Below are 13,623 nucleotides of genomic sequence, written 5' to 3' on the forward strand. Positions count from 1 at the left end.
GATGGTGCCTGGCTACCATTATTGAATGCTTTGATCAAAGATTCTACAGAAGAATCCTGATCAAAAGGGGGGACATGTGGAACAGAATTTAAAATCCTCATAGAATCCAGGTTTTCTGGAGCCATTGAGGCTTGATGAACCCCCAAAACTATTGCCCTAAGATCATCTTTAAACCTTAAACTAGAAATATCCCCTAAAGTCTTCTGTAAACCAAACAATAGTTTAGCTTAATTAATAAAGAATGTGTGGCTTGAGCACTGTGCTCTTTTAAAGAACTATCTATACGGGGCCAAACTGACATGAGCAACTTTAAAGGTCAGATAGGAAGCTTAAGGGGCAGTGAGTTTATATTAATGAGAGAGGAAAAATTTGGACAAGGAGGGTAAAAGTAGCTGAACAACTTGAAAAATGTAATCAATGTCACTGGATTGTACACGCAAAAATCGTTGCATTGGTGTATGTTTTGCTGTGTGTATTTTCAACAACAATTAAAAAAAAAACCAAACCATTCACATTGAATCAGCCCTGGGAGAGATGTCTCCAGGTAAAAAGAAGGCTCAAAAGAAAATCTGATCCAGTGGCACATTTGTGGGGTGGAAACAGACATGTTCATTACATATAATAAAAATAAAATAAACAATTTTTTAAAATTATACATACACACACATATGATAGAGCAAGAATTTATTTTAAAAGGCAGTTAAAAATTCCAGAGAAAACAAAAAATATTCAAGAAAGGACGTGTTACTCAGTTTACTATTTGACTATGCAATTAATCATATTTACACAGTCCTAACAATCAAAACACTGAATTCTCATTTAACAGAAGTGATTTAACTCTAACATGTTTTTGAAGAATGAGAGAAGGTGGAACAAAAAAACTAAACCAACATCTGTCATAAAAAGAGTCACTAAAAAAAAACTAGATACTATCTAAAGTAGATGGATCAAGAAACTCGAAGAAGAAGGCAGAAGGGGACAGGAACTGGTTCAAGGACATAGAAAATACAGGATGGAGAGAAGGAGTGTGCTGTCACATTGTAGGGAGAGCAACTAGGGTCATACAACAATGCTTGTATAATAAGTTTTTGTATGAGAAACTGACTGGAGTTGTAAACTTTCACTTAAAGCATATTAAAAAAAAAAAAAGCAAATCTAGCAAGGGGAAGCCAGCACAACTCGACCAAGAGAAGGTCATGGAAGCTCCACAGACACATCTGAACTCCCTGAGGGACCGAATTACTGGGCTGAGGGCTACGGACCATGGTCTTGGGGAACATCTAGCTCAATTGGTATAAAAAAACCTTGGTATAGATAGTTTATAAAGAAAATGTTCTACATCCTACTTTGGTGAGTAATGTCAGGGGTCTTAAAAGCTTGTGAGCAGCAATCTAAGATACTCCACTGGTATCATCCCTTCTGGAGCAACACAGAATAAAAAAAACAAAGACACAAAGGACTAAAGGACCACAGTTACCACAGCCTTCACCAGACTGAGTCCAGCACAACTATATGGTGCCTGGCTACCACCACTGACTGCTCTGACAGGGATCACAACAGAGGGTCCCAGACAGAGCTGGAGAAAAATGTGGAACAAAATCTTAGCTCACACACACAAAAAAAGACCAGACTTACTGGTCTGACAGAAACTGGAGAAATCCCGAGAGTATGGCCCCCAGACATCCTTATAGCTCAGTAATGAAGTCACTCCTGAAGTTCACCCTTCAGCGAAAGATTAGACATGCCCATAAAACAAAATGAGACTAATGGAGCACACCAGGGGCAAGGCCAAGAAAGCAGGAGGGGACAGGAAAGTTGGTAATGGGGAACCCAAGGTCGAGAAGGGGAGAGTCTCGACATGTTGTGGGGTAGGCAGCCAATGTCACAAAACAATGTGTGTATTAATTATTTAATGAGAAACTAATTTGCTCTGTAAACCTTCATCTAAAATACAAAAAAAAAAAAAACTCTAGCAAAAGGACCTAGGTGGAAATGGGCAGTACTAACAGAATAGCTAAAACAGCCAAAAGTGGTTGCCTCTGTGAAATAAATGGGGTGTGAGAGGCAGAGAAAATGAGCGCTGTTTCTCATTATAAGCCTTTCAGTACATAAACCAAAAAAAAAAAAACAACCAAACCCACTGTCACCGAGTTGATTCTGACTCACAGCGACCCCATAGGGTTTCCAAGGCTGTAAATCTCTACAGAAGCAGACTGCCACATCTTTCTCCTGTGGAACAACTAGTGGTTTTGAACCGCCAACCTTTTAGTTAGCAGTTGATGGCTTTAACCATTCAGTACATAGTGATTTCAAAATTAATGTGCATGTATTATGCTGATAAAATTCTTATAAGATTTAATTTTGAAAATACAGGGTTTGTTTAATCAGAAAATAACAGCATTTACTTGCCATACATTTTTAAAACTTTTATTACAATTAAAGCCATAAATTGCAAACCTCATATTAATTGAGGCTCTTTTGTATTTTACAGTTTCTGGGAAGCCTCAGGAAGAAACCATCAGAGTTACATATAAGAAAATAAATTACTTGCCTACCTAAGTCAGGCAAGTACAAAAAGCATTCATGTTCAGGAAAAGGGGCAAGGAAATGAAATGAAGGGAAAGTTCACTAAATGTAACATGTTACTTCACTTCTAATAAAGTTTATGGGGCACCCTGAGGTTTTCTTTCATATTTATTACGATTGTAATTAATTCTATGATTACATTTGTGTCTCATTCCACAGTGAATTCCATGAGGGCAGCAACCCTGCTGGCTAGAATCACTCCGCTATTCCCCGCAGCTGGTACAGTTCCTGATACAGAGGAAACACTGCCTAAATACTTGCTGGGTAAAAGAATAATGAGAAAAATAACAACAATAATTTTAAAAATCTAATTCTTTGGAAATTTATTGAAAACACCAATAACTCTTAGGAAAAAGAAGAAATAAAAACTAAGATTATGGACTATTTATAAATCAGACACAACAAGAACACTATATGATATACTATGTGATGAGGCCAAAACTGAATTGAGAAGAAAATTTATGGTTTTAAACTTTATCATTAAACAAGAAAGAACTAATATAACTAATATAAATGAACTAAACAACTTAAGAAGCTAGGAAAATAGAAAAAAAAAAAGCAGAATAGGTTAATAGATAAAATAAGAAATTGACAAGGTATTAAAAAGCAAAATACAACTAAATACCAAACCTATAGAAATAATGAAACCCAAGAACTAATTTTTATAAAACAGGTAAAATTTCTATGAAAAAAAGGGCAAAAAACAGGAATATACAGTATTAGGATGGAAAATGGGGCTATAACCACATAGGTAAAATGAACTAAAATTACGAGATAAAAATCAAGTCATCGAATATTGATTTTAAATTATTTTCATGCTCCCAGGTGTCAGCTGCAAGGGATAAATAAGTGAAACTCATCAACTACAAAGTCAAAAGCCAGGATGACCACAAATCTTGGTCAAATACTCTAAGTGGGATGCTTCAGAAATTTTTCCTTATCAAGCTCTGAGTGCTTCGTATTTGACCAATAAGGAAAAATTCTCTCTTCTGGCAAAACAGTTCAAATTTGTAAGCTGGCTCCATGAAGAAAAAAAAAAAAAACCCAGTCCCTTCAAATTCTCTTTATGAGGATGTTGGTATCCGGTTCCCTTGCCTTGAGAGAATAACATATCTTGATACGTGGAAATATTTTTCAACAAAGAGCCTGTTGCTCCAAATATGTTAAAACTGGCTCAAAATTCTATTTCAATTCCAGTATCTACTGTTGGTATGGAAAGAACTTTTAGTGCTGCAGATAATCTGCGGGCCAGTGGATTCAACAGACTGAGTGTGGAATCAGTAAGAAATAAAACTGGGCCATTTTTCAAAAGTAAATTTTACTTCTCTGGATACAAACCAAAGTTTCTACAAAGTCACATTGTTGTTGTTAGTTGCTGTCCAGTCGGTTCCAACTCATGGCAGCCCCATGTGTGCAGAGTAGAACTGCTCCATAGAGTTTTCAAGCCTGTGACCTTTCATCAGAAGCAGATTGCCAGGCCTGTCTTCCGAGGCACCTCTGGGTGAGTTCGAACCACCAGCCTTTTGGCTAGTAGTCAAGCGCTTAACCATTTGGGCCACTCAGGGACTACAAAGACAGATATCTAACTTGAAATATTAGATGCTATGGAGATTGTCATAAGTAACATAAGGAAAAATTGTGACTTTGAAATTTAGTGAGTGTTTTGCATTGGGTAACTTTGATGTAAAGAACCTCTTTGAAGTGTTGAAAAGCAAAGATGTCACCTTGAAGACTAAGGTGCACCTGAGCCAACCCATGGTATTTTCAATCGCATCATATGCATGTGAAAGCTGGACCATGAATAAGGAAGACTGAAGAATTGACGCCTTTGTATTGTGGCGCTGGCAAAGCACACTGAATATACCATGGACTGCCAAAAGAACGAACAAATCTGTCTTGGAAGAAGTACCACCAGAATATTCGCTCCTTAGACGCAAGGATGACAAGACTGCATCTTACATACTTCAGACATACTGTCAGGAGAGACCAGTCCCTTAAAAGAACATCGTGCTTGGTAAAGTACAGGGTTGGCGGAAAAGAGGAAGACCCTCCAGGAGATGGGCTGACACAGTGGTTGCAACAATGGGCTCAAGGATAACAACAATTGTAAGGATGGCACAGGACTGGGCAGTGTTTCATTCTGTTGTGCACAGGTTCGCTATGAGTCGGAACCGACTCGATGGCACCTAACAACAACAACTGGCTGTCCACCTTTGTCTTTGACTAAGGCTATCTTAAAAGTCTGCACAGACAGAAGTTAACTTACAGAATACTGATGGTAATGCAAATAATTCTTGCCCACCGAAAGGCAAACTGTGTCTACTGACTATCGACCTGAGAATATTGACTATTTTAGATCCATTTGTAAAATCACTGCAACATTCCTTCTCTGACTCTAAGTGTGTGGTACTCGGTGTTCTTTTTTGTTACAGGTGTAATATTTTACTTGTCCCCTATTAATCAATGAGTTAAATAAATTTTTTCACAAGTGTGTATTTTATATTTGTATAAAAGCCATAATTTTACCTTTTAAAAAAATCATGTTTTAACAGTTCACACACAGACATACATGCATTCAGATACAGATATATGTATACAATACATATTGTTGTAAGAGAATTTTTATCATATGTTTTCAATAATTTTGTTACTTTTTTTTTTTTAGTTCAGCCATGGCAACCCCAGGAGGCATTCTTACAAAGTCCCAAGGATAAAGCCAGGAGGTTGAAATTGGTCCCTTAATATAAGTTCGCCGACAGCCTATTCAGGGTCCAGAGGTAGGGGGCAAAGGCAAGGGGGAGTCAGACACCAATAAGCATACCTGTATGAGCAATGACGAGGGCTAACTAAGACAAGGAAGGGTCAGAAACACCAAGAGACGGCTCTAGAGGAAGAGAACAAACTCCGTTATGGCAAGGAGGGGTTTCAGGAAGAAGCAGTCCTAGAAACTACCTTGTCTTGAAGGATTTCAATCAAGAGAGATAGGGCTAGAGGGGCCCTGAGGCCAAGAATGCACAAGCAGTTCTAGGAGTAGGAACACACAGGGATGCAAGGGAGCAGCTATGTGGCTGAATGTAGGCAAGTGCTGCATTCTTAAAACTGGAAAAGAGGGGAGGGGGAAATTTGCCTTTTGACAAGTTCTGTTTTTTTTTTTGGACAAGGCCTTTTGGATGCCTTGGACATGTGAGGACCATTTTGACTACTTATTCTACTTTTCTGGATACTTCAGCTCAACTTGCAAGCAGGGTGCCAATCACAAGCAGCTAAGCATGAACAGTGAATACTAATCAAAAGGGAAAGAATGAGTTGATTGTGGCCGTGTTTTAACAGGAAATTCCTCTGGCCAATCCTTGCGTCTCTTGCGCACATGACTTGGGGCACTGGGTTGTTATGCTGCTGGTGGAAGCAGATGCTCCGCTGACCATGGCTGAAAGCTTTATGGTTTGTTTTTTAGGGTCAGGAAGCAGGTATGACACCTTTTGGTATGTGCTGCTGTTGCCAAAATGCCTCCATTATGCCCTCTGCTGTACTCTACAAGATTCTCAGGGCTCATGAGCTTTCTTCAAGTGCCACATCGCCAAATGCAAACTCCCTTCAAACACCAGTCAGAACACACCAATCCCCCCTCTCATCCAAGCTTATTCTAAGGCATCACTGAAATCCGGGATTAGAAATCCAAATATTAGATAAAAATTGGCTGACAAAGTATTTATTATTACAAAACTGGAAGTGGTGAACTGATCAAATGGCAGAATAAAAACAGCAGCATCAAAATGGTTATATCAGCGTACTCCACTCTGAAGGAATGGTGGGTGCAGAGCCCCTGACCAAGCAAAGGGAAAGGGAGGGAGTACTAACTATCTTTAACTACGGAAGGGCAAACACCAGAGTTATGTTTTGGGGAGATCATTCCAGAAGCAATGTGAGGGTGGACTAGAGACAGCAAGACTAAAAGAAAAGAGATCAGCTAGAAGACAATGGTGATAGTTCAGGTCGTAAATAAAAGAGCCTGGCTTTTGGGGATGGCAGCCTCCGACAGCCCATTTGAGAACAGTCAAGAAGTGCAGACGATGATGGTGATGATAACAGCAGCAGCTGCTGCTAATATTCATCTAGCCCTTTACTATGTGCCTGCTGGGCATGGGTCTAAACTTTCTTTTCCTATATTTACTCATTTAATCCTCACCATGCTCTCCATCTCCATGGGATACTGCCCTTCATTTCCTGGCCTGGGGTTCCCACACCGATGCAGATCACATATATTCAGATCCCACAGCCACATGAGGTATGGGTTGGGGTGGCAATTTCTCACAGGTGACTTTTTCCAATGATGCTTCCTTGAAGCTTCCCCAGATAGGACAGAGATTTTCTGGTTTTCGTTTCATAGATGCGCAGTGCTTTGGGACTCACTGACTTACATGTGTAGCTGAATTCCAGCCCCTCAAATCTGTGGTGCCTGTAGCCTGTACCCTCCTCCTCACGCAGGCATTAAAACCCTAGCCCCCATCTGCAAACACCTATACATAGTGGTTTCTCTTAACTGCTTACTGTTCTGACTCTGAGTGCTCTCTTTATTTCTAGTGCATTGCGACTTCCCTTTCTTGGCTTCTAGTTTAGCTTTGCCTTTTTTTTTTTTTTTAATTTAGCGGTATTTTATCCACCATTCATTTGTCTTTGTGTGTTTGGACCAGGAGAAAGGGAAGGAGGGGCTTATTCCTTGTCAGCTCAGTCTACCATAGTGCCTAAAAGTCGAAAAAAGAATCTGCCAAGAGACTTTTCTGACAATCACTACCACCTTCTCGGAAACAAAGTTTGGCTTAAGACACGTCAAGTGTGAGCTGTCAAAGGAACATGCAAGCAGAGGACTCTATCGAGTAGGCAGCTGGAACATCAATCTACAGCTCAGGAGACAGGTTAGGGCTAGAGCTGAAGAGCCAGTCATCACCAGGGTGCACAGATGATAGGTGAAGTTCTCCAAGTCAATAAGCTCACCAAGGGATGAAAAATGGATTGAGGAAGGCAGGGACCAAGGTCATCCAGTAGGTAGAATGGAAAAAAAGGTGTCAAAGAGGAGCTAGCTGTCAGAATGGCAGGGTGAATGAAACCAAAGGAAGAGAGATTTTTCCAAAAGGGATGATGGACGGCATCCAATATTGAAGTCATGTCAAGGAAGATGAAAGTGAAAATGTCAGCAGAACTGACAGTTGAGAACTTCTGAGAAGCAGTTCCAGGCAGGACTACTGAGGAGTGTCTAGGAAATGAGTAACTGGGGGCTACAAATATTGGTTTCCCCTGTCTTTTATCTCCTCATCCCCTTCACCTCTCATTTCCCATGCCCAGGAAAATCTGAAACAGGCAGACTACGCCTATAACCACCTTCTCAACAATAAAGTCTCCCACCATTGTCAAAGGGGGAGTACATCCCTGGATGAAAGGCTCTACAAAACATTTGAATGCCATACATCAGCCTTCTCAGGATATTTGCAAAGCAGCCTTATTTCTCTCAGTGGAAGGAGCCATCTCTGAACTGCAGAGTTCAATGATCCTTTGCCCCTAGATGTCTGGGAGTGAGAGCCCACTTGTAGGCAGCATCTAAGAAGGGTTCATGGAGCCCCTTCCAGATCACCACCCTGAATACTATTGGCTGTGATTTCTGTCCTGTCAAAAACTTCCATTTTTACTCTGCTGCTGGCAAATGAGTCAAACTTTTTGGATCAATTCACCAGGAAAGAGCGAATCATAATAGGAATGTGCACACAGCAAGAAGAGCATGTGCATGTGTGAATGGCTGTGTGTGCACGTGTGTGTGGCATGTGTAGCACATGACTGTGATAACTATAATGAGTGACCCTAGGAATTCTGTATCCCCCGGTCACCCAAGAACAAATCAGTCTCCTCTTGTGACCACTCTGATCAGAGGAAAGGTTTCACCATCCTATCAACTCTATCTTCAGAATACATCCCAAACTGGTCTGCTTCTTTCCATGTCCACCGTGACCTTCCTAATCCTAGCTGACATCACCTTGTCCCTGGATTCTGCCCTAACCTCCTAACTAGGCCCCATGTTTCTGCTCTTGGTTCCCCCTGCAACCTCTGCCCAATTGGTTTTCTACATAATAGCAATAGTAATTGAAACAAACAAAAGGCAACTGTAAACCAGATCACAGTCATCTCCTGCTTAAAACCCTGCACTGCACTTAGAATAGAACCTAACTCCTCACCCAGGCTATGAGGCCCTACACAATCAGCCTCGCTGCCCATCTACCACACCTCATACCAACCTCCTGAGCCAATGAGCTCCTGCCACCTTGGTCTTCTGAATTCACTGACCATGCCAAGCTTATTCCCACTGCAGGCCTTTACACTGGCTGTTGCTTCTGTCTGAAATGCTCTCCCCCTCATCTTGGCATGGCTGGCTCCATTTGAAGTTCAGGTCTTTGAAGTTCAGGTCTTCCTGCCATTAACAAGTCATCCAGCAAAGTGGCCAAGAAGCTGGACTGTGGGGTTCAGCAGGGGCAAGGTCCATTACACTGGCTCTTGGACTGGTCACTCCATCTCTTGGACCCTCAGTGTCCTTCTAAATTGAGGATTATAAAAGCACTGACCTTTGGGGTTGTCATGGCTGGTGCTTCTGCTCCTGCTCCTCCCTGCTCTCTGGGCCCTCTGGGTCCCGTGAGGTCTCACCAATCCCAGCACAAGGCATGATTGAGAGGAGAGGAAATAGCTCTTTTGTGGCAACATTTCTATGGCTAATCTCATTACCAGAAATTAATGGCAAAAGAAGGATGCAATTCAACACAACAAACATGTACAATTTAGACAACAAACATATACTGGGCTGGGCACCAGGGGTACAGAGAAAAATCAGAACTCATCATGAAGAAATACAGTCAAAAGGGGGAGGCAGACCAGTCACCAAGCACTTCAGTGCACGCGCAGTGAATGCCGTGTTACCAGACAGGGGTGGAGAGGGAGCTTCAGGAATACAGATGATGGAGTTGTCAATTCCACAGGGGCTGAGGGTGAATCAGATAAAGGGGAAAGATGATGAGTTTGGCTATTTGCCACATGCTCTGTGCCAACCACTGTCTTTGGATTAACAGGACAGGTGGGTGATGGGGGGAGTCTGGTCTGAAACAAAAGTTGAACAGTGGGTTCACCAAGAAACAAATGACCTGGGAGACCTCATGGTGTAATTCACAGTGCGTATCAAGCCAACCCCTACTTTTCCCTAACATGACAGTTTGGCAGTTGCCACTCTTATTTCCTGGGATGTTGCATCAATCTGCCTTTTGCCCTACTAAGTGGCCCAGTGTAACGAGGGAAACAGCCCTGGCTCTCAGCACTTAGGAGGCAATGTGGGGGCGGTGTGGAAGAGGGTTCCTCAGGAAAAGAACAGTGATGTTTTGCTGGCCTGAGTCCCCTATCACTTGGTGACACATGATCTCAGCTCCCCAGAATCTCCCTGGTTCCTACCAGCTAAATGCCCACTGAGGTGACAAAGGTAGCAGCCAATCCCAGGGGATTGGGGAAGCAACAGAAGCCATGGCTTGGACTAATCAAGGAATAAGTGGCAGACAGCATTTTGCTGGGCAGCCTTCAAGGTCTGGCTGCAGCTCTCCGGCTCAACTGATTGCATGTCCCCTCTCTGATGGGCCCTTCTCTGGCTTCTCTTTCTGTTGGACTCCAAGGATTAGGTGCCAGGCCAGCAGAACCCACAGCCAAGGCAGAGGCTCAAGGGCCTAGGGAGGCATTGACAGTCTACTGACCGCATCTTCAAAGTTCCTACTATAGCACTGTGAATACAGGAGGAAAAAAAAATAAAATAAACAGGACTTCTCTCTTGTTGTGGCAAGTGTTTGGTTAGAATTGTCCTTGTTTCTTTCAGACCAGTGTACTGTGGTGCTCAAGGGCATGGACTCTAGTGCCAGACAGCTTGGAATCCTGTCACTTTGTTGTGGGACCCTGCATAAGTCATTTTACCTTTCTGTGCCTCCACTTCCTTATCTGTAAATGAGAATAATAACAGTACCTGCCTCAGTGGGTAGCTGTCAGGATGAAATGAGTTAATACACGTAAAGCTCTTCAAACAACAGTAAAACCTGTGAGAGCTGAAACTCAACAGGACTGCTTTGTTTCTCCAGGTCTCGAAAGTTTCCTGCCTTTGACAAGGTACAGTCTTACCACTTTCCTATCGCTCGTTTTTTTTTTATTGTGATTTAGGTGAAAGTATACAGAGCAAATTAATTGCTCATTAAACAGTTAATACACAAATTGTTTTGTGACACTGGTTGCCAATCCCATGATGTATCAACACCGTGTCCTTGTCCGCCCCAGGTTCCGTTTCCATTCATCCAGTTTTCTTGTCCCTTCCAACCTTCTTGTCTTTGCTTTTGGGCTGGTGTGCCCATTAATCTTGTATACATGATTGAACTATAAAGCACATGCCTCATGTGTGTTATTGTTGGCCCTATAGACCTGCCTAATTTTTAGCTGAAGGGCGAACCTCAGGAGTGACTTTAATACCGAGTTAAAAGAGTACCTGGGGGCCATGCTCTTGAGGTTTCTCTGGTCTCTGTCAAACCAGCAAGCCTGGTCTTTTTTCTGTGTGTGTGAATTTGAATTTTGCTCTACATTTTTCTCCCGCTCTGTCTGGGACCCTCTATTGTGATCCCTTCCAGAGCAGTCAGTGGTGGTAACCGGGGACCATCAGTCTGGTGGAGGTTGTTGTAGTTGTGGTCCATTAGTCCATTGGTCCTTTGGACTAATCTTTCCCTTGTGTCTTTGGGCTTCTTCATTCTCCTTTGCTCCAGCTGGGATGGGACCAGTAGGTGTATCTTAAATGGTCACTCGCAAGCTTTTAAGTCCCCAGTCACTACTCACCACAGTCGGTCTGTCACTCGTTTTAGTGGAAAATAAATATTTGAGTTTTCCTTCTCTGACAGTTTTCTGCTTTACACACGTTCTGGCTTTTGCAGGTTTTACTGTATCTTATTTCAGCAAATCCGTAAAGAAGAGGTGATTCACACGGTCTGGGAGTTAGGTGAGGTGGCCCAAGCTTTCAAATGGGCCCTGGGTAGGTATTTCATACCAGGTTCTCTGAGAAACTGTAGGAAATTTATTTTCATTGCAGCAAAGACCCATCAATAACTGTGAAGACCTGGCCACCGTGGAGCTGTGCTCTGTCAAGTCAGACAGAGCAGTCCTGGGTATTGTAATGGCCTGATGCTGCCCCACTGTCCAGGGCATAGTACAGCATCCTTTGAGGAATGATGACCAAAGATACATCAGCGGGCCCTGCTCCGTCACTGAATGGATCCCTTAGACACTTTCTGATCCTTGTGCTAATTCATTGCTTCTGCCCTCACAGACTACACAGCCTACCAGAATCCTTGCAACTTATATTACTACCCACAGTAAGGTCTATGCATCATGAGAAGATTCAAAATTCATCACTCCAGATTCACACATAGCTCCCAGCAATCCAAAAAACAATAACAGACTTCGAATGATGGAAAATCCATTGGAAAAAGAATCTCCAAGCAACCTTTGAAAAAGCCTTACTGCTCATGGAGAATCACAGGGCTGGCAGCAACTACAGAGACCAGTGGCTTCCAAATTTGCTTTCCATTTTCAAAGCCACTGCTCAACTGAAGTTCACCCAGAAGCCCAGTACATAAAACTGATACAAACAGAGCTGTTCTGGGGGAAACACTGCCCAAGCTGTCTGCTTGACACCTTCTGCCCTCTCCTCCAGCCCCTGGCAGCCCCCAAGGCAGCTCCAAGGAGCTCTTGGGCTCCACAAAGCGTTGATGGAAACCACTAATCGAGGCCAACCTTTCTAAGTAGATATGGGAAAACGAGTCCCAGGGAGGGAAAGTGACTAGTGCAAGTCACGCTCTGAATAGCGGCTGTATGCAAACCTAGTTTTCTGACTCCAGGCTAACACCTCTTGCTCCACTTTGCTAGGGCTAGATCTATAAAAAATTGCATTTTAAAGAAACAAGGCTCATTTCTGAGCCCCTACAACATAATCCCTAAGTATTTTAAAGGCTTCTGAACTAGCCAAGTATGAAACAGAGCCCAGCCCCACAGACTGGCAGAAAAAAGCTCAGAAATGAGTTGCAGAAGCACATCTGACAATTCCGTACAGTCCCTTTCAGTTCCCTTCAGTTCCATGGGACATAAACAGGTCTTGAAAGGCCTGGGCTGTACGGCTGTGCTAGACCCTGGACCAGGCGGGCCAGGAGGTGAATGCTAATGAGCTATGGAAACAGCAATTACTTCCCTCATGTCAGGCATTATGCCAAGCTGAGGAGGATAAAGAGGTCTGAGATATTTTAAAAATATTTTTACAGCAGAAAAACTTTCCTACAGACTCAATTATATAACTATCAGACTCCACCTCTGAGCTGAAATTATCCATGACCTTCAGGGGAAAAAAAAATCATTTTTCCCTACATGAGGGTCACAGGTTTCTCCAGAGAAACTCTTAGCTGTATGACCAGTGACCCAGGGCAGCTATGAATCATCAGTGCAGAGGCCTTCCCAAGGGCAATCTGGAGCCTTTCAGAGAAGAGTGCAGACCAAGTCAAGGGCAGATGTCATGCCACTGACCCAGCTGTTATGCACAACATTGTAGGGTCCAGAAAAGTCCACTCTAGAGAGCTTCTGACCCCAGCCATGTCAGTGCCCGAAGCTCCTGTATACTGACATGGCTGAGAGATCACTGAAGGAGAAAGGATCCCCAGGGAACACTTGTTTAGCCCACGGTAATCCTCTGTCATTGGCAAAGGGCAGGCAGTCAAAGAAAGTCCTCTGGGATTTAAGGAACGAAGAACTTCACCCATGAAATGACAGCCAAAATCAAAGAATCAGATTTTGGAAGGTTAACTTACAGCCCAGGTTTTTGTCAGCCTGAAGATGGGTGCACTTTGTAATGCTGACACCACAGACATGAGAGAATGAAGGTTGTTGAGTTCTAGAAGTTTCTGAAAAAGATATGGAATAAATTATTTTGCTGCCACAAACAAAAGA

General features: G+C 42.7%; 1 protein-coding gene across 11 annotated transcripts in view; it reads right to left on the bottom strand.

Moving 5' to 3' along the window:
• RALGPS1 (Ral GEF with PH domain and SH3 binding motif 1) overlaps positions 1-13,623 on the bottom strand; it is a 407,684-nt gene that overhangs the window by 226,380 nt on the left and 167,681 nt on the right. For all 11 annotated transcript variants that reach the window (XM_064291416.1, XM_064291415.1, XM_064291413.1 and 8 more), the window contains one exon: positions 13,485-13,577. In XM_064291416.1, the coding sequence (XP_064147486.1) occupies positions 13,485-13,577 (93 nt within the window). The remainder of the gene's footprint in view (positions 1-13,484; positions 13,578-13,623) is intronic.

Source organism: Loxodonta africana, chromosome 9 (assembly GCF_030014295.1).
Source record: "Loxodonta africana isolate mLoxAfr1 chromosome 9, mLoxAfr1.hap2, whole genome shotgun sequence".
Taxonomy (NCBI): Eukaryota; Metazoa; Chordata; class Mammalia; order Proboscidea; family Elephantidae; genus Loxodonta; species Loxodonta africana.